Here is a 26,881-nt window from a genome sequence, read left to right on the forward strand (position 1 = left end):
CCGAAGCCATGAAAATGAGCAGGACAGCTGATATGTGGAATGCATATATCAAAAAACATTTCAACAGATGTGTGATGTTTAACAGGGATTCCCATATTTTAAAATACCAACTGTAAAATACGGGTGTCCTGAAGAAGGCCTAGTAAACCTAGTTGATGAGAACAGCAATATGAAGCAATCTAAATATGTTAATAATCTTTCCATACACAACGTTGATCATATCACACTTAAGCTGCTGTAGAGAGAGGAAGTTACCATATTTTAAAATATCAACACATTAAAATCTTTCTAAAAGTCATTCGCACCATATAAGAAATGGTTGAATCTAGGCTACATGGTAGGTTAATATATCTTTCTTTCTTTTTTTAAACTTAAACTCTTAGAACTGTTCCAAACTGTTTTCTATTTACTACAAGTTAAGCATTTATATTTTCATTATAGTGAGTTTTTAAGGAGTAAAAGTTATCGAATGTATCCAACAATATGAAAATGAAATAATCATCTTTCATATATTTAGAATAGTGGTTTACAAATTGAGATTATGTTGTCCACGAAGTAATAAATCTAAAACTGTTTTACAAGAAAATAAAAAAATTCTGAATATATTTTGAGTTATGTTATAAATTGAAAAATTGATGCTGTGAATATCAATAATGCAAACTGAAATTAATATAAGGCAGGGTTGCATTTGGGGAATTATCACTCCTACAACAGAAAATATTCTTGTGGAAATCTCCTCAGACCAGAAGCTCTAATTCATTTTTGACACTAAGATATTTGATAATAAAAATATATAGGGAAGGCATATATATTTAATTTGGTTTGGTTTACATTTCCCATACATGTCTGATACGTTATTTTTAAATAGTCAATGATTTCTGAGTAATTGAAAAACACAAGTATATTTCTCATGTTCTCCAACCCTTGGAATTGGTAAATATATTGTAGAGCAATTTCAAAATTACTGATGGTCTTAGCTAATTATGAATATTCTATGCTACAACTTGGTGGCTGTATAAATAATTGGACATTAATGATGAAAATTATGAATCACTGCAACTCTCTACAGCTATGCTCAATCCTTGTAGAGTTTATTTAGTTCTGCATATGTACTAATCCCTCTATGATAAAGTTGTTTGTTTCCTGTCCCCAAGGCATGGTTAATTGCATCTTTTTCTGACTTCATATATATATATATATATATATATATATATATATATATATATATATATACACACACATGTATATATATATAGTATTACTTGTTTATATATCTATATCCACATCCCTCCTCATCCCTGTGAGAAGCTGTGAGTTACTCTTAGGGAAATTGTCTATGAAGGCACTTAGACACATATGAGTCCCTCGATAACTAAACGAAATGCTATTGTAAACAAGCATCTGGATCAACAGTAAAACCAACATATTTACTTGGTTTGAAAGTTTTATCAAATGCTGATGTTTACTCCTGCTAATAATAATATTCATAAATGTTCACTAAGGACTTGCCATATGCTAAGCACTGGCTGAAAGCTTTGCATATCAGATCATATCTAATCCTCATGATGACTCTGAGGTCAGTACTAGGATTATCTTAATTCAGTATAAGAGGTAATTGATGCTTTGAGAATGAATGATCAAGTCACTTATCCAGATCTGTCTGACTCCAGAGCCCCAACTCATTTCTTCTTTAGGCCACTGAGCATTACTTGCTGATAATTAGTCCAGTTGTCCCTGAACTCACCAATGTTCAGAATACCTATGGTGAGTTAATACATATTATTATAGCTCCTAGGGCCATACGATGGAACAACTCATATAGTTATGCTAAGCCCACTGAACTTCTATAAAGTAAATTATTTCTAGATTACGTTGTACAACAACCATTTTTTTCTTAAATGTACTCACATGACCAGGTTATTTGTCTTAAATGCTGTTTATTACCTCTATTCTGATAAAGAATCATTCTTTTGTAAAAGCATCCCTCACTTAAGTGATATGGGAATGCTTATGGGACCATCTCAAATCATACATTCTCTAGTACCTTCATTTAAGTCACTTAAAACTCTTGAATTTTCTCTGAATAGGTCTTTCTCTTCTTACAGCTCTGGGTTATTTTCTGTGTGGGTCCTGCTGCTTAGAGTATCTTTCTCTGCTTAAAAAACCCTTAATCATTCTTTAATACCTAGATCAAATGCCACCCTTTCTTGAAGAAATCCTTGTCTTTGTCATTACTCACACACTCACAACTTTTTCTGTGGCTACATATTGTGATGGAAACACATCTGTTTTGAGTTGTTTTTCATTGATATGTGAATTCCTAGCACTAACTCTGAACTTCTCAGTCATAATGAGCATATCTTATTTATCTCTGTGTGTCAAACATGTGCTATGGAGTCTGACACATACTAAAAATTCTATACATATAAACTCTTGCAAATTCTTAGCACTTTTATAAAAAGAGAGGAAATATAATATGAAACTAAATATCGAATATTAGATAATTATTTGATGTCATATTTAGCAAGAATTTTTATATAATATTCATTTCTGTTTTATTCAAAATAATTCTTATACTAATTGCCTCTCATTGCTAAAATAAAAATGAGATACAATTTCTTCTTAATACTCTAGAAGACAGAATTATAGTTATCCTTACATACAAACTCCACATAATCCCCTGTTCTCAGAACATCTGAAAGACCAATGATAAAAATATAAATGTATATAAATATTAAATAGAACAAAAATATTTGCATGCTTAAAAACTAGATATAACTGGGAAATAATCCCTAGTTTGGATTTTAATGCTCAGAACTTGTCGGATACTTTACAATGAAGTGTCCCAATTTCCACTCTAACTCCTAAAGCTTTACTAATTTTTAAAAGTTCAGTCTTTGAAATTTCACGAAATTGAAATACGTCATAAGCCTTCCTAATCTCCTAAGGATATTATCATCATATTGGTTTATATATGTCAGTAGAACTTATCTGAGTAACAGCTAAGAGAAGCTTACAGCTACTTTTAAAAATATCTAAACACAGGTTTTTCTACTAATACTTTGTGATGTTACATGCAGAGAATCTTCAAATGAATATTTAAAACGATGATATTAGAGACATTAGAAAATAAGATGCTTCTAAAATAAATGTCTAAAAGTTAAAGTACATCCAATTTGCATATCAAAATATACATAATTTTCAGTTAGTGGTCTCTTATTTTGGAATCTATAAAGAAAGACCAAGGTGGGGGGGGGAGGGGAGAGAGAGAGAGAGGCTCAATAATAATATTAAATGATATAACATTTTGAATGTCATCTGAAGTAGGGTTATAATGTACCATAATAGAAGTCTAATTCTGATAAGCCATAGATTCAGTGGTTTAGAAGAAGATGTTTATGAATATTACCAACATCCACACAGTAATCCATTTTCACTTTTAAAAAATGATTTTTCATATAACTCAAAAGTGTTCCTCAACTGACTGACTTTAGGAGTCAGGTGAGTCAATGGATGAAGACAAAGAGCTTGATGCTGATGACAGAAGTGTAGTTAAGCTTGAACTCTTTTTCCATACTATACCTTTTCATCCAAGGCCTTGTGGTGCTCAAACAAAGATTTCAGTGCCTTGAGAACTTCAACTTCACTGGATACTCCTGAGGGAGACTGGGCTTGCCGTTTTACCACTGTCATTCTTAGTGATCTTTCATGTCGTGACACAAGGCACTCCAAATGCTCCAGTAATAGCTATTGGGTTTAACAGAAAATGCAATTATCTTATGAATACAAGTCATAAATACTTACAAATGACTTCCCCCTTAAATTATTGCAGGCTTACATAGTATCTAATGTTAGCTGCAGGTTACACTGCAAGCAGCAACAAAGAAGCACAGACCTGTTTAAAACAGGGTTTATAAAATACATTAAAGATAAATTGTATTTGATCATTTAACAAGTTACTAAATTTAAAAATGTAATGCAAATGTAATGCAGTCCTTTAGCAAATGTAATAATTTCAGTACGAATTCAGCAGAAATAGAACACTTGGCAAAATATGTATGATAATGATGAAAGAACATTGCTTGATGCATCATGATCTTTTTAGAGGATCATAGTGACAGTCAAAATTTATTTCACTTACATATGGCCATTAAAATAATTTGAATTGAATAAAATGAGCATAATCATTATAATGTTACTTTAACTTAATCACATGGTTTTATTCACAATTAATCTTTAGATTAATTATAGAAAAATATATGCAACCAATTAGAACATAGTAACTGAGATTCTCAATTGTCAGTTCAGGAAAGGAAGTTAAGGATATAGTTTTAAATTGCCTGTGTTAGAATCTATGATTTCCCAGAGTAGCCTCTGGGGCCATGACAGAGGTGGAGGGAAAGTCCCTGAAGACTTTCCAGGCTGTTTCAGGCTCTACACTCTTAGCTTTTGCCAGAGGAGTTCTGCTTTGAAATCTTTTGTGAATTGGGGTTTCATATTTGCTTTCATTTCAAAAGGAAGTTCTACTGCTAAAAAACAAAGATACATGAGAAGAAAATCAGAAATTGCTTGATTATTTTTCAGTTATTATAATTTTACTAGTGAAGAACCACACACAGTTGGTGAGCATTATAGGAAAGGTCTTCGGAAGCATAGTGAAAAGCATAGGCTAACAAGTGGTGTCTACTTATGCAAAATAAAGAAGAAAATAAGGCAGAAATTACCCAAACAAAAGATTTAAAAAGAGATATAAGACACTGAAGGTGGAAAGAATAAAGAAAACAACTTTCTTTTTTTCTTTTCAAGATATTTTCTAAAAGTTTAACTGTAATGAAAAATTTTGGTTTTCACTATACCACTGTTAGATTCAGTGTCACGTATTAGTATCATATTTTTTGGTTGATTTCTCTACATTTGCTGTCACTAATTACGACTCAAAATGTTAGAAAACTTTGCCATTATTGGGCACAAAGAACACCAGTATCTGGGACACTAAACATGCATAAATCAGTAGATAAGAGTCACATTTAAGGGTCAAAATAATCGCCGGGTGCAGTGGCTCACTCCTGTAATCCCAGCACTTTGGGAGGCCAAGGCAGGCAGATCACGAGGTCAGGAGATCGAGACCATCCTGGCTAACACAGTGTAACCCTGTCTCTACTAAAATAATAATAATAATAATAGTAGTTTTTCAGTATGAAAATGACCTGAAATTTTCAAGGAGCCCTTTAAAATTTATCAATCTCTGATTATATTATGGTATTCTATTCTCTCAAATTCTTTAGATACATGTATTCATTGCATAAATCCAAGCTGTTTTACATAGGTTGTGGAGATTTGCATGAACTTAATAATGTCTGTTTTTCCAGTGGCATCTGATGTCAATCTTTCGCTGGCAAACTATGTTCCAGACTTCTGGCCTACTTTTAGCTCCTCAGTATGTCAAGCCTTTGCTTATGCTGTACCCTCTGCCCAAAGCACTCCTTCTTTGGTGCCTCATTTAACCAGCTCTTTCTCATTCTTTAAGTCTCAGCTTAAACATCATCTCTCAACAAGGCATTTGCTCACTACTGTCTAAAGTAAGTTTCTCCTTTTCCCCACCTCCACAAGTCTCTATTTCAATCCCTTACTAATTTTTTTCAGAATATTTTATGATATGCAATTTAAACAAAATTTTCTACCAAATTTCATTCTATTTTCCCATTGCAATAAAAGCTCCATGAGAGTTGGCATAGTGTCCACCTTAATCCTCTTGATCCTCTCTGGATTTGGGTGTTAGCTCAATTCCCAACATCTATAGGTATGCAATTAATATTTGTTGAGTGAACTGAAATATTAATAAATGAGTTAAATTTACATACCTCATATAGTTTTATATATCTCATACAGATTTGGCCTATATGAAAGCTAAGCCTGTGGCCATGGTTAATTGGCATTATTTCCTAAAAGCTTAGGCTAATTAACATTATTATGTACATCTATCCTTCAATCTGATGACAAAAATAATGAAACCTTTACAACACAATGAAAACTGTTTTTTTTTTCTAATTGTAAATTAGAGTCATCTTGCATAATATAGTCGTTCAATAAACATATCAGCATCTAATTTTGCACAATACAGTGTAAGATTTAGAAATATAAAATATCCACCCTCTAGGAAAAGAAACACAATAATGATGCTATAAAGGATATCTGTTATTAGAGACTACCTAAATCTTTTGATCACACTCTTCACATTTGGCAAGTGGAACTTTTTAACTGCTTCTCCCGACCCTCGTGTCCTCATTGTCTCTTTACCCAGCTTAAAGTTAACAATTCAGTATTTGTAAGCACTCTCTTTCATGCTCCCTCAATTTCTAGAATCTGATCACTTGCCACTACATCCACTGCTTACATTTGTGTCCAAGACCTATAATCTCCCCTTGGATTATAATGGTTCCCTAACTGGTCCTCCTCCTTTCAGCCTTTCATCTTCAGGCTATTCTCAAAACACTATTTCAGTTAAAATGTGAGTTAGGTCATTTATACCTCTGCTCAAATTTTTAATGTCTTCTTATTGAGCTCAAGTGAAAGTCAAAGTCCTTATACATCCCAAAGGGATCTAAATTTTCCGAACTTATCTCCTATTTTTCTTCTTGCTCATTCTGGTATAGCTACATTGGCTGCCTTGCAGTTTTTCGTTTGTTTAGTTTTGTTAGTTTTGCTTCTAACAGGCTAAACATCCATGTCCCCACAACAGGGGTTTTGTACTTCTTCTTTTCTCTAACTAAAACATTCTCTTTCAGAAATCTGTATGACTATCTCACTTCACCTTCTCTTTCATATTTTAACTCAAATGTCACTTTTCAATGAGGCTTTCCCTGGTTACCTACAACATTGGATATCTCCTTCCTAGCATATTAAAATGTTGCTTTGTGTCATTAAGTTTTTGGATAGTTTGTCATATCATGATAGGTAATCAGAAAACCTTCTCCCAAAGGATCTGTAACTATTTATTAGAGTCATAGTACTATGGACAATAAAATATTAAAGTTTCTTGAATATTACCTCCGAGCTAGGAGTAATTTTTTGATCCTCACTCTGTAAGAGTCTTCAGTAACCTGGTGGACAGACTGATTCACCTTGTAGATATCAGCCTATTTTCCTTGCCACCATGTCATATTTCTCAATGTGCATAAAGAAGTGACCATGGTTTCAGGGTTATAAACCTGACAAAATGGGCTTCCTACAATTAAGACTGATGGAGATACCACCATGGCTGAATGGCCCAGCGGCAAGCTGCAGCCATCTAACTTGAGCCCTGTCATGATAAAGTACAGCTGGAGACCAGCTATTCACCATGAAGCAAGCATATTATATCAAATACTTTCTATTAAAGAGAAGGCAGTTTTTCCTCACTATAATAAACCCCCTTTTTGGATATAGATTTGCTTTCTCTAATGACCATACTTCTACCAGAAACACCATCTTACCGAGTTTTTGCTTACAGTCATGTTATCATATACAACATTACTTCAGACAAAAAAAAAAAAAAACAAAAAAATCTGATTTTACAGTGAAAAGAGTAATGCAATCGATGGATGCTCCCAGGGACCCCTGATTTTATCACACCATTACATCATTTAGAAGTAGCCGAACTTATAGAATGGTTAAATAAGCCAAGACTTGTTTTAAAATTTTTATTATTATACTGTAAGTTCTAGGGTACATGTACACAACGTGCAGGTTTCTTACATATGTATACATGTGCCATGTTGGTGTGCTGCACCCATTAACTCGTCATTTACATTAGGTATATCTCCTAATGCTATCTCTCCCCCATCCCCCCGACCCCATGACAGGCCCTGGTGTGTGATGTTCCCCTTCCTGTGTCCAAATGTTCTCATTGTTCAATTCCCACCTATGAGTGAGAACATGCGGTGTTTGGTTTTTTGTCCTTGCAATAGTTTGCTGAGAATGATGGCTTCCAGCTTCATCCATGTCCCTACAAAGGGCACAAACTCATCCTTTTTTTATGGCTGCATAGTATTCCATGGTTTATATGTGCCACATTTTCTTAATCCAGTCTATCATTGATGGGCATTTGGGTTAGTTCCAAGTCTTTGGTATTGTGAATAGTGCTGCAATAAACATATGTGTGCATGCGTCTTTATAGCAGCATGATTTATAATCCTTTGGGTATATACCCAGTAATGGGATGGCTGGGTCAAATGGTATTTCTAGTTCTAGATCCTTGAGGAATCGCCACACTGTCTTCCACAACAGTTGAACTAGTTTACAGTCCCACTAACAGTGTAAAAGTGTTCTTATTTCTCCACATCCTCTCCAGCACCTGTTGTTTCCTCACTTTGTAATGATTGCCATTCTAATTGGTGTGAGATGGTATCTCATTGTGGTTTTGATTTGCATTCCTCTGATGGCCAGTGATGGTGAGGATTTTTTCATGTGTCTGTTGGCTGCACAAATGTCCTTTTGAGAAGTGTCTGTTCCTATCCTTCGCCCACTTTTTGATAGGGTTGTTTGTTTTTTTTCTTGTAAATTTGTTTGAGTTCTTTGTAGATTCTGGATATTAGCCCTTTGTCAGATGAGTAGATTGCAAAAATTTTCTCCCATTCTGTAGCTTGCCTGTTCACTCTGATGGTAGTTTCTTTTGCTGTGCAGAAGCTCTTTAGTTTAATTAGATCCCATTTGTCAATTTTGGCTTTTGTTGCCATTGCTTTTGGTGTTTTAGACATGAAGTCCTTGCCCATTCCTATGTCCTGAATGGTATTGCCTAGGTTTTCTTCTAGGGTTTTTATGGTTTTAGGTCTAACATTTAAGTCTTTAATCCATCTTGAATTAATTTTTGTATAAGGTGTAAGGAAGGGATCCAGTTTCAGCTTTCTACATGTGGCTAGCCAGTTGACCCAGCACAATTCAAGCTTGGACATAACACATTGCTAAGTAGGAATTCTATCATCCTGGAATTAGTATATCCTCAGAACTACTGATAAAAGTAAGATAGAATTTCTTTCTTGGAATAGCTATGGGTCCATGTATGTAAGTCCAGAAACCAAGGTTTATAATTGGGATTTATAACTGCCAACTAGGACCTGTGACTAGTGGAGAAAAGAGGATCATTCCTTTTTTGTTGACACACACACACATGCTCACATACAGACACACACACGATATATACACACACGTATGCATGTTTGTGTGTGAATATATATATATATAAAGTACATTAATACATTATTCTCTTTTCTGTTTTCTGTACCCTGTTACCATATTTTACCCATTAATTATCCCCATTTTCTACCCCTCCCCCTGACTGTTTGATAGTTCCTCACAATCCGAATCCCATCTTCCCAGTAACATTTCTTGGGAATGTTTACCACTAGGTGGCAGACCTGTGACTTAAGATCAGTCAACCAGACCTGACCACCCTGGGAGTTAGCCTGAGGGGGCAGAGAGGAAACATGCTGGGAAGGGGTAGTGGCAGAGGCTGCATGTTTCTGGGACTGGGCTTGTGAGAAAAATTTACAAAGCTAAGAAATGTGGTCCTAGAGACTGTCTGAAAGCTCAGTTTAGAGATTTCTTATATGCTTTAATTAATATCTTTATTTAAACAGCCAAGCTATATACTCTGTTTTGTGCAATTAGGAACTCTCATCTACATGATAATAAAAACCAAATATGTTTTTATTAATATAAACAGACTCCTTAAGGGATGAACGATTTCACTTATCCCCAATACCAAGGAAAATATTCTTTATAATAAGTACTTAATACTTGTTGAATTGGGTTAACGATAAACATCAATTACTCAGGTTGAAGAATATGGACAAAAATGTTCTCATCTGGCATATATATATGGCCTAATTTAAGGTTAAAAATAAAAGTAAATAAATTAAGAGTACAAAAAGTGATACTTAGCTAAGATACCATTAACAATCTACTAATTACACACCTTCACTGGGAGCTACAACTTTAGCCTAATATTTAAGAATTCTCACAGAAAGTACAAATGGAACTCTCTTTGGTATACTCAAAGGATTGTAGAGACTATGTGAATGGCCATGAATCCTATGTTTGAATTTTCTTTAAATGACCACAGGTTCTATGTGTATACACACATATGTATCATATATTCACACACAGACACACACACACACACACACAAACCCACACATCATGCGTCATTGGGAATTTTTTGGACTAAGTTTTGCCTTGAAAAGCAAGATGGCCTAGGTAATCTAAATCTTCTATTTTACTATGATTCTGTAAGGATTTCTAAAACTATATAACTTCCTATTAGATCTTAATTCAACAAAACCTTGTGAACAGTTATTTCCAATTATAAATGGCACTGAAACAGAAACACATTCTTCCCTGTAGACTAATGTGGCTGCTATAATATGGTCATATAGCATGACATTAACATCTGAAAACAAAAACCTTTAAATTGGTTGCCTTCTTACTCAACCCACTCCATATCTTTTACCCTCAAATATCGTTTAAAATCCCTTATGTTTCTTATGCCCATGTTTGATTATGAAATTGAAATAGCTGTTGGGAGGGCATGTGTCCTATGCTATTTACTCTTGTACTGATCATATCCTATCATAGAACTTTCATAAATAACTATATACGCACATGCATGTACACACATGTAGAATCTTTATCTGCTTTCAGCTGAGAAGGTCTTCCTTTTCTGAATTAGACCGTATTTTCTACCCACTGATGAAATACGTTTGGATGACATTATTAACTTGTATAGGCAGAGATTTGTCAATAAGAAAAAATTTTTCTTTAGTAGTGATAGGTGTCTAATTGTATCTCAATATCTGTTAAGATAATTCCTTTGGCTCAAAACAAAAGTGAGGGCATGGTAAGAAATGTGTCAAATGCAATTATGTCTTCTTTTTAAGTTTATGATCCATGAGATTAAGTTACAGCTTTATTATTTATAACTAGGTATTAATACTGTTTCTTGAAATCATAACTTAATATGAATACTGTTTCTCAAAACCATAACGTTTTTCAAAGTCACACAATAGTTACATTCTAAAACATTATGAACAATTTAAAACATCCTTTGAGATCTTCAGCTATAAAAATAGTTGAAACAACTCCGACAATAAAAATGTTCTTCATGCTGACATTCACAGGCAATAACTATACAAAAATTCCCAGTTTTTCTTTACCTCTTCATTAGTTCAGATAACTTTGTCAAAACATGTCTTATTGATCATTTTGAGTTGAAATAACATCAGGAATAAATTATTTTCTATAAATATAACCTTCTGTAAATATATACTTGCCAAAGAATGGTCAGAAGAGTTTTAGGAATAACAAATTTTGTTTCAATATTTTTTCTACATTTTTATCAGTATAAAAATATTGAACAAAAGCTTCTTTGTATGTTTCTATAAATATCCACTATAATTTTTTGAAATTTCTATTTTTGTATAATTGTTTATAATATTATAATGATTTTATTAGGATATTCTTAATTTAATAACTTGAGGCAGTTGGATTTAAGAACAACTGCAGTGATGACTGATTTTCTTTCATTCACTCAAATTTTTGCAATGTCAACGAGGTGTTTCTGCAGAGAAAACATAATACATGGCCAGGCCATGCATTTCAGCTTTGACCTCAGAATAAAAACATAGCATATTGACTTTCCACATGACTAACACAAAATAAAGTAGGATTGAATTACAAAAATTTAAATAGGCCAGGAGCAGTGGCTCATGCTTGTAATCCCAGCATTTTGGGAGGTGAAGACGCGCCAACTGCTTGAGCCCAGGAGTTCGAGACAAGTCCAGGCAACATGGCAAAACCCCATCTCTACAAAAAATAACAAAAATTAGCTGGGTATGGTGGCATGTGGCTATAGTCCCAGCTACTTGGGAGGCTGAGGTGGGAAGATCACCTGAGTCCAGGGAACTCTAGGCTGCAGTGAACCATGATTGTGCCACTGCACTCCAGCCTGAGCAACAGAGTGAGACCTCGTCTCAAAAGAATTAAAAAAAGAAAAAAATAAATTTGAACAAACTGTATTCTTCTTTGAACATAATACCTTTGCATCACATGTGAATTGTGGGTGACATGGGAATATGATTTCTTAAATACATAGTCTGTGGGTAAACTGAGAAGGAAGTAGTGGACTCTCTGGGTGTTTCATTTATAAGCCATTTATAGGCTTGGGACAAGTTACTTACTACCTTAGTTTTCTCTTGAATTAAATGGGGATAATGAGATTGCTGTGAGAATAAAGTGAGTTAAACATGTAAAACATTTATAAAAACATTTAGATTTTAATGTTAGCTATTATATTATCATTATTACTCTCTATCTTCATTCAATTCCCACTGGAACTTCTATTTTCTATTTTGGGAGATGGTATAATTCATCCAAATATCATTATACAGAAGGACTTTTTCTGATCTATTGTTTTTGATAACATTCAAAATTAATACAAATGACCCCATCCACACATGGTTTCACGGGCTGGCTTTTTATGTTATTTAGCTCAGTTCATGAACATATCCTAACTACTCGATGTAAAGTGAGCCACAAGTTGATCAGAACTTTGGAAATTGGAATGCTCAATTACACTTTATATTTTATTTTATTTTATATATTTATTTATGTATTTATTTTTTGAGATGGAGTCTCCCTCTGTCGCCCAGACTGGAGTGCAGTGACACGATCTCTGCTCACTGCAATCTCACCCTCCTGGATTCAAGCGATTATCCTATTTCAGCATCACGAGTAGCTGAGGTTACAGGCATGTGCCACCATGCCCAGCTATCACTTATGCTTTAAATTTGCTCACAATCTGACACTAATTAAAGTTTCTTTACATGTGAGAAGGAAACACTAGCTTGTTGCTTTGTCTCTATGACCAGCACACAGATATTTATAGCGAGAAGAAAAGCACAACATCTAGAAAGAGAAACAACTATAAAATCTATAAAAATGGTTTTATTTAGCAACATTTGATAAGGCATCTGGTGTGAAGAAAGACATATTTGACTTTCAGCTCTGGATATACTACTTCTGGGCGATGGAGGAGGGTGAGAGGTGGTTATGTAACTTAAGGAGTTATTATATAATTAATACTGTGTACAAGCGGGTTTTCATAAATCTGTTTTCCTTGATGTAGTCAACAACAAAAATCCTCCACATCACTGCTTTAAAGAAGGTAGAAATGTATTTTCCAGCCTTATTCATATTTTCAAAGTAACTATTATGCATGGTTGAAATCAATGGCTTCAATATCTGTTATTGCTATTTTAAAGGAACTTTGTATTTTTCTAATTTTGACTCCCGAATAGGTACTTCACATGTGGCTCACCTTCCTCCCTTTATTATCCAAGGCTCCTTTGCAAACACAATAGCCTCGGGTATTTCTGGTTCTCATGGGGTTCAATATGATGAAAATTGTATGGATTCTGTCACCAAATCTCTTAGCTCTCTAAAATTCATCACAATTAGATACTGTGGTGGTCTGACTGTTAAGCAATGTCCTCTCTAGCTGTAGTAAGTCTTTGAGTAATAATGCTGATGGCCTCATGGTTAGTGCACAGGCTCTGGATTTGGACTGCCTTACCTTTCAAATTCATTCTTTGCTATTTACTAACTGTGTGACTTCTGGCAAGTTATCTGACCTTTTCTGAGCTCACTTACCTGGTCTGTAAAATTGAGATAATTATAACATCTCCAGAGGGGTGTAGAAAGGAGTAAGGGACTGAAGAAAAAAGGCTAGATGAACCTACACAGCTAATAAAAGAGTGTCTGGTGCATTTTAAATGTGAGCATTAGTTATAAACCTAACCAAAGCTTTGTATTTCCCTGCAATCTCAGCTTTCTGCTCCTACTTTTACATTTGAGTGTGCTGTGTTAAATCAAGGAATGTAGTCTAAAGTACTAAAATATAACATAGTGGAATAGGGCAGAACAAATGTCATGGTATAAATAAATTTTAAATTTGCATGAAAACACAGTGTTAAGTTAAAAAAGTCAAGGGTAGGAAATATATAGAGAGGAAGACAGCAAAAGAAAAAAATTGTCTGATACCTGATAATATGATCTAAACTGCCCTTGTTACGCCCTGTTTGAGGCAATCCATTCGACAGGTTCATCAGAGTATCATTGAAAACCAGTTCAATGTATGCATGTATGTGAATTCTCTTTACCATAAAATAAGACCTTGATAAATAAGGACATAAATTCAGTTTGATCATGTAACCATTATGCAAGCAACCCTATCTCTCATTAAAGGCACAAGCTCCCAGTTAGTAGAACTGTATTTTATATTACTCTCTAAGACTCATAAAGTGAATAGGCCATTAGCTATACCTATTTTTTTCAGGATTGATCTATTATAGCTATAACATTTAGACTATTTTTCACCAACTTCATATTTAAATTTAACTTACATCCACATAGAAGTGGTTTTTTTTCTACTTCCTTTTAGTAAACTGTACTCCTCTATGGGTAATGTGGTAATTTACATGTTTATAAAATTTAGTGATTTTTTTTCTCAAAGAAAATATAGCATGTTTATCAAATTCTGAACTTTAATGTTACATGGCATGTCATATGCTTGATGAAAATACATGGGTTTCCAAAAGTAGAATCTAGCAAATTCCATGAGTTTCATGAAATCAGAATATCATGACTGGACATTCCCTTGGAAATTTATTAAAACATAAAGGCACTCCTCTTTTAATGGGCAGATTTTTTTCAGTTTTTTTTCTTGACACTATTTTTTGTTTCCTTTTTATTTTATTTATTATTATTATTTTTTTAAGACAGAGTCTCACTCTGTTGCCCAGGCTGGACTGTGGTGGTGCAATCTCGGTTCACTGCAGCCTCTGCCTCCCAGGCCCTCCCAAGTAGCTGGGACTGCAGGTGCATGCCACCAGGCCTGGCTGATTTTTGTATTTATAGTAGAAATGGGGTTTCACCATGTTGGCCAGGGTGGTCTCGAACTCCTGACCTTAGGTGATCCACCTGCCTTGGCCTCCCAAAGTGCTGGGATTACAGGCATGAGGCATCGCGTCTGGCCTTTTTTTTTTTTTCCTTTTTAAAAAAATCTTCTGCTGGGAGGAGGTGAGAACCAAACCCAGGCCACTCTTTTGTAGCAGCCCTTAATTTAAACTCTTCCTCTTTTCCAAAACTCTCCTCTTTTGCCCATTTCCAACCTCTGAGGGATTACCCTACCCCCAAAACAACCTTTTGAAAGTTTGAAACCCATTATTGAAATCCAGATCTTCTTTTTAAAGCCAAATAAAGTAAAGGCCAGAAGGAATGTGAACATTTTGTAAAGCAACATAGTGATTTAGTAGCTGTGACTATAATTTAGGTTTCCTGTCTTTTTGTTTTGAGTTTTATAGTATATCCTCCTTTACTTTAAGTAACTGTGAGTTACTATCTGCTTAAAGTAATTCTAAAGTTTTAAAATGCATATATTTTCTTCTTATATGTGTGTTAGATGTAATGCATTGAACTACAAATAGAATTAATTCCAAAAAGGCTGCTTTACACTTACTCTTGTGTTGTTTCTTTCAGCTTTAAGTTCAGAGATTTCTTCTTCCTTTTCTAGAAGTTGTTCCCTGCAGGCATTTAATTCTTTTGTCAGTGCAGCAAATTCCTGGAAAAGTAATACAAATATTTGAAGAAATATTCAAGATCTAAAAGCAGAAAAAAATTCAAAATATAAATTTCAAAATGAAAAGAACCGGGAAAAATGACCCCATTGACTGGTCAACATATGTTGCTGTTAAGAAGTATCTTAAATTCATTATTCAAAACATGCTAATCCATAATATGCATCATATGCATTTTATTACAGTACACTGCTTAGATGGGTATATAAAGTATATTTCAAAATATATCAGATACATCACACTGAGCCTAACGTTAATATGATAACTTATTCCTAGAGTAAATTTAAGTTTGGCTAATTTTATGAACAGCTCCCAAAATCTTACACTTTAATTCCTATACAGCAATGTTTATACAGAGTACAGTGGATCTTCAGAACAACCACAAAAAACCCTGCTAAACGTGCTATTTTGAGATTAACAAATTTATTTGTTAACAAGATGAAGCAGGGGAATCTACCTTTTTTTTTTACGAAATAATAAATATGCCTAAGATTTGATAGCATTATCTAAGATTTTCTTATTAATTTGCATATTGCTCAGTCTTTCTACAAGGTAAGCTCCATGTGGACAGGGGCTTTGACTTGTTCACGGTTACACCACCAGTGTCTAAGACATAGTGGGAGCTCAAATGGTATTTATTTTTAGTTGATAGAAATAGGTCATATTGTTACCAAAAAATTGGGGATTCTGGAGTAATTCTGTCTTCATGTGGTTAATGACACTGTGAAGGAATCTTCATTGGCCTCCTTCCCCTAAATGGGATCAGAGATCATATGATATGGTATTTTTACCAATAGGTGGAGAGTTTGTTAACACACAGAAAAGGTTATTTAATAAGAAGACCAAAAAATTCAACTATTCTGCTATTCTACCTTATAAACAAATATTTATTTTTTTAAATATAGTAAATAGATCCATATTATCACCAAACCCTTTAGAGTGATTTTCAGTAGTAACACTGATGCTTATCAAATATTTAAGTATTTGGGAAAACTTAGGTCCATGCTGAGAAGTCACTCAGAAGATTAAAAAACATAAAATGAAGGAGACAGGTTTGGTTAACCTAACCTCCAGGGAGGCAAATTTAATAAAAAGTAAATGAATATGATGATTATGCAAAGCTGGGGAAGGTTTGGAGTTTATATTTTTGTTTGCTTCAAATCATTTATTTTGCTTAGTTTCTCTAAAGGGCTTCAGCCCAAGTGAGTACTTCAAAGATCTCAGAGTAGGCTTCAGGGCTTAGATTCTAGATGACAGAGTTTGTTGTTGCTTTTTGGCTGACATAGGGATAAATGTTTTCTTCCCTGATTGCCGCCTGCTTAAATGTTGCTAATACTCTGAGCATATTATTTAGGTGGTAAATGGAAATAAAACAAATAGAAAACAATAAACCTTTCTCTAGAAAATAAAATTTTCTTCATATACGGCATAGTTTTGATAGAGAAAAGAAGTGATACCTGAAGATTCTTTATTGCACATTATTAACATGTAGGCATTCAGAAAAAATCTTACACTTATGTATATTATAAACATTGACTAAGATAAAACATAACATCTGTATATTTATCATATTAATTATAAAAATTGTATGCATCTATTAGAATTTTAACATTAGATATCTCTAGGTGGTGAAATTATGAATGAATTTTGGTTTTTGGCTTCCACCCAAGTATTTCTATCATCAAACTTTTTACAATGGAGAAATATGTTTTCGTGCTTTGAAAATAAGAGAAAATATAAACCTGTAAGTGCACTGAAACAATCAAGTTTTTAAAGCAGAGGGGAGAAATTAGTGAAGATATTATAGGCCACAGAAAGCTCAGCCTTTTTTATTATCATGGCACTGATTCTGAGTAGGCTAGTGACTCCATGTATTAAGATTAGTCTTACATTTATTAACTTCCTAGCAACTTTCAGGCACTACTTTCACATTTATTATACCACCTTGCTCTCTAAATACCTAGTGAGGAGGTCTCACTCCCATCTTATGGCTGAGGATACTGAATAACGGTAAGCTGTAGGTCTAAGTTCACAAAACTCACAAGCCATAGGGAGTGAGTTAGCTCTGAGCATCATTCTCCACTGCAAGTTTAGTGCTTTTCTACTATTTCATTTTGAACCTAGTTGTTTGTTGGGTTTATATTATTCAGATCTGGAGTACATTTAGAGGTACCCTTTTTCCTTATCTGAAACATTAAATAATATTACCACTGATATGGTTTGGCTCTCTGTCCCCACCCAAATCTCACGTTGAATTGTAACAATCCCCACGTGTCAAGGGCAGGAACAGGTGGAGATAATCGAATCATGGGAGCAGTTTCCCTTCATACTGCTTTCCTGATTGTGAGTAAGTTTGAGATCTGACGATTTTATAAAGGGAAACCGCTTTCACTTGGTCCTCATTCTCTCTTGCTGCCATCATGTAAGAAGTGCCTTTTACCTTCCACCATGATTGTGTGGCCTCCCCAGTAACGTGGAGCTGTGAGTCCATTAAACCTCTTTTTCTTTATAAATTACCCAGTCTCGGGTATGTCTTTAACAGCAACGTGAAAAAGAACTAACACAACTACAATTGTCTTGCATGATCCACCTTAATTAGTCCAAGAGTGTGGGGAACTAGAAGGTCCAAAGTATAGTATACCTTCCACACAGAGCAACAAGTGTTAGACAAGTTTGTTCTATGTATCTGAGACTGTGTAGAGGCAGATATCTCACATGGAGTTAATCACCAAACATTTTAACACTTTTCCTCTGACAGTTCTCTTTCCTATACCTATTCTCCTTACCGTGAACATGAACTGAGCCTTACATCATCTTACAAAGATACCACTAACAGCAAATAGGGTTAACATTGATTGCAAACTTACAGTATGTCAGGTCCTCTGCCAAGCAATTTATATTAATTACCTCATCTATCCTAATAACACACCATAAGAAACTACTAAAATCTCACTGAGGCCTAGAGAAGTTAAGTACATTGTGCAAAGTTACACACCTAGTCCATGATGGAGCTGGGCTTTGAACCCAGACAATCTAACTCATACTGGGTGGTTACGATAAGTTGTTTGTTTCCCCTGACCACAGGCTTTTCCCTTCTGATTTGTGTTTCAATTTTTGGAAAAATTATATTTCCCAAGGTCATAAAACTTTCAGTGCTTTTTACCTTCAAATATATCAAATTTAAACCAACTTTAACTTTCAAAATTCAAACCACCCAAAACATAACCCTTTCATAACTAATTAGCTTTATTACTTACAGAACAATAGCAACTATTAATACCACTTTGAGCAGTTGGCACTTTGTTTTGCCATGCCCCAAGCTAACCATTTTACATGAATAATTCCATCAACTCCCTATTTTTCAGATGAGGACACTGAAGCTTAGCAGTGATGAATAGCTTGTTCAAGGTCACAGCTCAATATGACCCATTTTGATTCTAAAACGTTTAGATTTCTGCAACACTGCCTCCTTCTGGCTAAAAATGGAGTCTCTTATCAAATGTCTCAAGCATTCTGGGATTATCATTCGTCTAACTATCCAGCCATTCATACAACATTTGTTGACCACTTACCACATATCAGACCCTGTGCTAGATGCTGAAGATATGAAGATAACATAGAACAGCTGTTGCAGTTGACCTCATAGAAATTTCAGAATTCACATTTGAGGCCCATCAGGGATCTCCATCATTAACCAGCACTCAAAACCCATCACCAAAGTGCCACACACAGAGTAATACCAGTGTATGCCCTTTAGAAGTCATATGTCCCTCAAAAGCCTCCTTCTTAGATGGTCTATCTTCTGCAACTACTGTGAAACATTTCTCTTTCCTGTTTCCATTTCTACCTTTTCATTTTTTTCAACTTTTTTTCTTGTTTCTTTTACAGACTACCTACTGTGCCTCAAATACTCTTCATCATCCCTCTGCCTAACTAATTCATTTTAAAAAGCACTAGTTAGCCTTCTTAATGCTTTAAAATACCTAGTTGTATTGTTTTTATAATAACTGAATTATGTGCTCGTCTCCTCCACCTAAACAGTACAATCCTTTAAGGCAAGGTTGTTAGTGTATTTTTATATCCTTAGGTCTTAGCCTAGTTCCTGGAAAATTAAGTAAACAGTAAATCCTTGTTGTGATAATAAATAAATGGCTTACTTTCCTCAAACTTTGGACTTTGATACCAAAATAAATTTAGAAGATATTATTGGAGGTTTTTTTAAATTTTTCTAAGTGAGATCACTATAATTTGCTTAACATATAACAGATATAATATTCTTTTTTACTTTGTAGCTGTTGTTTTGTCTATATTGAAATATGCTATATTCTACACGGCAATGACATTACTGTCTGCCATGCTTTTCTAACATATATATATATATATATATACACACACACACACCCATACATATATATGTCATTTTGCTCTTTGTAGTTGTGACTGATCTAATTCTCTTATCTCACTGATTCAAACACACTTAGATCTTTCTACAGATTCCTTTTAATTCAGACATGGTGAAGTATGAATAAAGTTTCCTTCTAAGATTTCTCACTGCTTTAACCTTCTGATAATACTCTGTATTATATATTGTATTCTGTTTCTTACCTTTTTCACTCATATATATGTATGTATGTATGTATGTATGTATATATGTGTATATATGTATGTGTGTATATATATATATACACACACACATATATATATATATATATAATATAGTGATTACCTGGAAACTGCCAAATTCAACAAATTATTCAGAAAATCTTCTCTGATCCTGGTAGTTTCTTCAAAGAGATCTGCAGTATACCTCCCACCTAGGAATAGGCTAGCTCTAGTGCTGAAGCTCACTATTATGAAAGCATAATTTTGTGATATAAATATTTGTGTTGAATGCAAAGATACTAGAATGAATGAGAGCATATGCACCTGAGAGAAAATGAATGTGGCAGGAGAAATAATGAAAATATTTTCTATTCCGTAGTGCTTTGGGCCTATTGCTCTGAATAATTCATGCATTTAAATTTATCATTTGTTCATTGGATCTATCACATTGGTCTTATTCATTCTTAAAGTGAAAGTATGTATTTAACTAATATGGTATTTCTCTAGTCTAGCATTTCTCAAATTATGATTTTAGAACAGTATTTCCACAAGATTCCCAGAAAGGAATTCACTGGGAACAACCTAGATTTCCATATATAGAAAAATGTATGAATTAAATATAGTAAATGTGCATGATGGAATATTATGCAAAGGGAAGAATAAACAGGGTAGATCTTTGTACAGCAACATGCAAAGGTTTCAAAAATATAATTTTGAGTGAAAAAGGTTATACAATGTATAACACAGTATTATCAGAAGCTTAAAGTAGTGAGAAATCAATGTTAGAAGGAAACTTTATTCATACTTCATCAAGTCTGAATTAAAAGGAATCTGTAGAAAGAGCTAAGTGTGTTAAAATCAGTGAGATAAGAGAATTAGATCAGTCGCCAACTACTAAGCATACTCAACAACTTTTCAGACTATTTTGTTCACCAACCTATGCATGGCAAATACTTTCTTTTTCCAAAGAGCAAAGTGACTTTCCCCACTCTATATTTTGTCCCTTGGAATTTTAAAGAACAGTCAAGATCTAGACCACACAGTGCCACAACAGTACCCTCAGCGTGAAGGGAGGGGTGCCCTTCTCTTTCTTAGTGTGTCCTCAGGCACATCACAAACACATTTATATGAGCACTCACTATGTAGTGGACGCTGTTTTTAGTGCTGGGAAGATGACAAGCAAAGAAGCAAGTTAAAGTCCCTGCTCTTGATATGTTTATATGCATTCAGGGAATTAATCATTCAAACTACTTTTTCTCTGAAATTAATCTTTTCTAGCCATTTCTATCCCTCTCAATAGTAATTCAGCTCATGGTGTAAAGCAATAGTTTCTTTATTTAAAAAAAGAGGAAAATAAAATAACTTTTTTTCTGTTAATATCTTAAAATTTTGAAAGTATCATTTCTTATACACCAACATAGGACATCTAACTTCTGTGCACTCCTGAATTTGTTACAAGTCTCTTAAATTACATAAAATCTAAAGCTCTTCTATTTCAGCTAATATTCCCAGTTGTTACCTTTTTACTTATTTTCTTCCCCCCTCCCATCATTTTTTTCTTTTAAAAACAGGGTCTCACCTGTCTTTAAAAAAGGACAGGGGTCTTGCTATGTTGCCCAGCTTATCTCAAACTCCTGGCCTCAAGCAATTCTCCCACCTCCACATCAGCTTTCCAAAACACTGGGATTACAGGTGTAAGCCACTGAGCCTTGCTGTTTACTTAACTATCATTTCTTAAGTACTAAGTATATGCTGGGTACATTGTTAGGAACTTTACCTCTATTATGTCGTTTAATCATTATAGCAGTGTTATTATTCCCAGAACACAGATGAGAAAAGTAGAAGAGATTGTTTCCATCAAAACCCATTCTATTATATGGCAATGCTGGTGCCAACATCCCTGAAATCTGTCATATCCCAGAGCAAAGATAAGCTGTCTTGTATCTTATCAGTGGTTTCACTCTTTTGTGCTGACTTCTAAGCTAAGGATGAGCTTGAGTAATTCAAGTGTCTGTGCTGCAAATATCTCAAATGACAGGCCTTAGGTCAATATGTTGTTCTTAGTGAGTTTAAGGAAAAGAGGCTTCTCTTGTTTTGATCTCTGCATATGTTATTTCCAAAGTGAAAAATACAGGGGCAAAGCATAGATTCACTCAGTTCTCGTGCCTATTTACATTCCATAAGAGTAACCTAGACAGGAAATTAAAGAGTGTATAACTTCTTCTGGTCAACTTTCCTCTTGTTTTTAACGTATGCCTTTTCCACCTGGTATATCACCATAGCCTATCAGGCTACCCATTCTCAGACAGACACAGAGCATTCTATTTTTATACAGGTTCATCTTTAAACTCATTTTCTGATATTTAATAATAAACATAATAGAGCTTGAAAAAAAAAAAACTTCTAACTTCCCTGACTCATTTCAGATGGTATGCTTACTTGAGGAGGTTTAATTGAGAAAAAAAAATGACATATTTTCTCATTTACTAAATGCTTGAAAGGCTTTGATTTAATAGGTAAGTCCCCACCTCAGGAAAGCTGGTTAGGAGAAGCTGCATGATAAGAGGAAAATTCAGCCTTTCAATTTCAAGTCAATGACACCAGTCTCCAGAGAAATCTCTGACAATGCATTCATCTTGATTACAATTTTAATACTCTTTACCTTTCAATTAAACCTGCATTTTCTAATCTTGTGGGCCACTTAATTAATGAACTGACAATGGCCTTATTTCTGCAGCCATCTATCTGAGTAAGTCCTGCCTTGAAGAATCGTGAGTGCAAACCAGTTTGAGAGAGAAGAGGAAAAATAAATGGTGAGTTGGAATTCAGCTTCACTAAACACTGCCAACACCCTCACCAACCACAAAAAAGCATCTTTTAAGTTTATTCTTCAACCATTTGTGCAAATCAAAAATAGCTCTCAGGAAAGCATATGGCATGGAAGCATGCTGATTTGACCATCTAGCATTTCAATTAGACAAAATTAACTGCTTCAAAATGTTTTTTTTATAATGACTTCCTTAGGCTAGGCCCCTCATTTACTGTAGTTTGGTGTTTCCTCCTTTGAACTTTAATAATTCTTCTAGCAATTCTATTTGTAATACTCAGTGGAAAGCTTTGGATTTTAAATCTATTTTTATTTGCATATAATTTCACATAAATTTACATGTAAAAAGATATGTATTTTTTCCCCAAACCACAGGACATACTTTCTAGAACCGATTAATAACAGAAGTATTACATTTGAGAGATATAAACAAAGCAACAAAAAGACAATATATTTCTCAAATTTTATATCTACACTTAGTATATTTGCTGGTAAAAATTCAGAGGAGTCTTTAGAAATTCATTTTGGAAATCATTTAGTTTGGGAAGAAAGGCATATAGAAATTAATACTTAATCATTATATCACTATGTATATGCAATATTTTTATTTTATTATGTAATCAAATGCAGTGTTAATGACCTCTGTTTTTATAATTGCCTTCTGGTCTCACATGAGCCCAGGGAATGCTGTCATCCAAAATTACTGTGCAAAACAGCCCATGTCTCACGGTCAGCCCTGGGCTAGACAGCTTGAAGGTAGAATCGCCTGCATAACTAATGCAATGTGACAGGCTCAACCGGACTCAGAATTTTCACAAAAATCATTGGGTAAGATGGCTCAAGTTAAAAGAAAACTGGGTTTAAATTCCATGTGCATTATATTTTGTGCCCCCTTGAATTTTTATGTATCTATATTCTAATTAGAGAGCTTTTTGGTCTTTTTCCTAAAACTGCATAATAGAAGACTATGTTAATGTATCATGGTGACTTGGGGGATGCAAGCCTACTTAAAATCCAACATGCTACAAAAGTCATTCCCTTGGTAGATGTGTACTTGGATACTCAGTAACTTTTGTTTTCAAAATCTTCTAATCAAGGTACTTAGAATCTTTCAAAAAGTGGATGTTTGTGGAAATCAAAATTGTCAAGCAGTCTCAGGCTGTCTGTCCATCAAGCCATGAATCATTCACTATGCTCCTACTGAAATGTACCTATCTTATATCTTATTCCCACTCTGCTTTGCTTTGCGGACACCAATTTCTCAATGTATATAGAGAGCTGCCCCAGGTATTAGGCTTTCTTTGACAATAGCTTGCTAGAGATGAGTCAGCTTGTTTTTAAACCCTGGAGAGCCGGTACTACAGATTGTTTTTAAATCCTGGAGAGGTCACTACAGATTGGTTGGGAACGTATTTGGAGGCAAGGTAGGGTTTTCTCAGTATCCCCACAATGGCTGTTCTGCTGCACTGCATTGCTTCTGTGGGCCCTAGTCACATTTGTCTTCTTGGGCCCATTCATATATTAAAAATATATATAATTTTTAATATATATAATATATATTATATTAAATATAATATATAATAAATATATTAAATATAATAAATATAATAAATAATATACATAAATATATATATATTAAAAACCATGCAGTTTTTTTCTTTAATGGTAACTGAAACGTAACTCGAGATTCACCTACCCAAGGCTCATTTTACTCATTGCCCTTTTTCTTTGGAAGGCACTAATACTGAAACTAATTTTATATCAGGGACAAGAGGATTATCTTCAAGCATAATAATAAAATGAGTTCTACTATATCATTAGCAAACTAGCATGGCAGAAGTGATTGACATTAGTGTGATACAGTAAAAATACTCAGCACATTTTTGGAGAGAATATATCTTATTGTACCCCTCTGTTCCTGTGTTCCTGCAGTAATTCTTGCTGATCAAAAATTTACATTACTACTACCTAAGACACATCAAGTGACATTCTATAATGTTAATGTATATAAGGGTAGAGCCTATGAGGAAATTCTCTAGATATCATAAAACAGTTCTTAAAAGCTTTCTTAAACATGTCTCTGGCCAGGCGTGGTGGCTCACGCTTGTAATCCCAGCACTTTGGGAGGCCAAAGCGAGCGGATTACCTGAGCTCAGGAGTTCGAGAACAGCCTGGGCAACACAGTGAAACCCTGTCTCCAATAAAATACAAAAAAATTAAAAATATCCCTCAGTATCTATGGAATTAGAACATGTTACATTATTTGAACATTTGATGACACCATGTCATGTCAGTGTGTCCTTTATCTTCTATTATCCTCTCCTCATCTCTCTGATTGCATCTATTATCACTAATCCAGGGCTCACACACCTCTCAAGATGTTTTCTGGTGTCTGAAATGCAATGATAGTATAAAACATATTTGAGAACTTTTTAATGAACCCTTGCATTGCTTGTTCTGAGATGCTGTTTGAGAGGAGCCCAGCTGCCTACAAATCTGACCAGAATCCAGGGTTAAAGCCTGAAGTCTTTCACAGATTCCCTGACCCAGGTGAGAAGGATGCTTCCTATTGAATGAAGCTCCCACCTCACCCTTTGGGCTCCTGCTCTAAGTTTGAGTAGCTGCCTTGCTCCCATATCCTGTCCCTCTGCATAATATTACTAGAATGAGAAGGAGACAAACCCAATGGCTTAGAACCAAGACTGAAGTTACTCACTCCAAGTTTCCTTTTCCTTTGACTTGCTCCATCTCCCCTTCATTTTTCTCCAAATAGAAAAAAATAAAACAAAACCTTGTTCTGGTCTTATTGTATGAAAGAAGAGAGAGGGAGGTCATCAGGAAGCAATTCTAACAGAGGAACCAACCTACTTCTTCAGCCAATTAATGCTCTTGTCCTTAATTCTGACTCATCTTTATGGAGGAGAGGGAAAGAATCTTCAATCTCTATAAATGCCCAAAAGATATATTTGCTTATTTGATGCTTCATGCATTTGTACATTTATTAAAACTCGACATTCTAAGTACATTAGTACAATCACCTGGCCCAGTAAGCATTGTAGTTAAAGCATGTCAGGGCTGAGTCATTGCCAACCAAAAACTCTTTTGGCAGGAAAAGCCAATTTTCAACAGCTCTGACAGTGTAAAACAGGAGGCATGTTTGACAAGATGCTGCATATTAATTTAAAAGGCTTTAGCATCTGGTTAGGTAACACCTGCTGTGGCAAACACTCCCAGACACACACAATAGCATTCGAGCTGAATATTTAAATCTCCCAACATAGCTCAACAAAGCTCTAACTCTAAACAAAACAAAACAAAACAAAAATCACATCTCTAGCAATCAGTTATAATTATATAACCAAAAATATTTGGGCTACAACATTGTTTGCTGTTCACCGAGCTGAAATGCTGTAGTGGGTGCTATAAAAGTTGTAAAATCTATTGAAACATATTTTCCTGCCTTGAGGAATTTAACTGTGTACAACATTTAAAATTGCACACTGTAGCTCAGAAAATAGCACTTTGTATTATAATATGTTATATCAATATACAGCTAAGAAGTTTATCACTGGGGGGTGGGAGGCTGAAAGCATTAAATAACAGAGTAAAAGAAGCAAACCATGAGAGAGAAATCTGGAAAGACTCTTCTAACCACTCTCTCTGTGAAAGTACATCCCAGCCTAAGGATTGTAGTTGTCTGGCAATAGAGGCGTATGTGAGTTCTGGAATTGTTAGGACACACTAACATGACATGGTGTCATCAAATGTTCAAATAATGTAACAT

General features: G+C 34.5%; 1 protein-coding gene across 25 annotated transcripts in view; it reads right to left on the minus strand.

The window, feature by feature from the left end:
- PPFIA2 (PTPRF interacting protein alpha 2) overlaps positions 1 to 26,881 on the minus strand; it is a 499,610-nt gene that overhangs the window by 183,442 nt on the left and 289,287 nt on the right. For all 25 annotated transcript variants that reach the window (XM_055358835.2, XM_055358845.2, XM_055358837.2 and 22 more), the window contains 2 exons: positions 15,551 to 15,652; positions 3,583 to 3,747 (listed from right to left, as the gene is read on the minus strand). In XM_055358835.2, the coding sequence (XP_055214810.1) occupies positions 3,583 to 3,747; positions 15,551 to 15,652 (267 nt within the window). The remainder of the gene's footprint in view (positions 1 to 3,582; positions 3,748 to 15,550; positions 15,653 to 26,881) is intronic.

The sequence above is a fragment of the Gorilla gorilla genome, chromosome 10 (assembly GCF_029281585.2).
Source record: "Gorilla gorilla gorilla isolate KB3781 chromosome 10, NHGRI_mGorGor1-v2.1_pri, whole genome shotgun sequence".
In the NCBI taxonomy this organism is placed as follows: domain Eukaryota; kingdom Metazoa; phylum Chordata; class Mammalia; order Primates; family Hominidae; genus Gorilla; species Gorilla gorilla.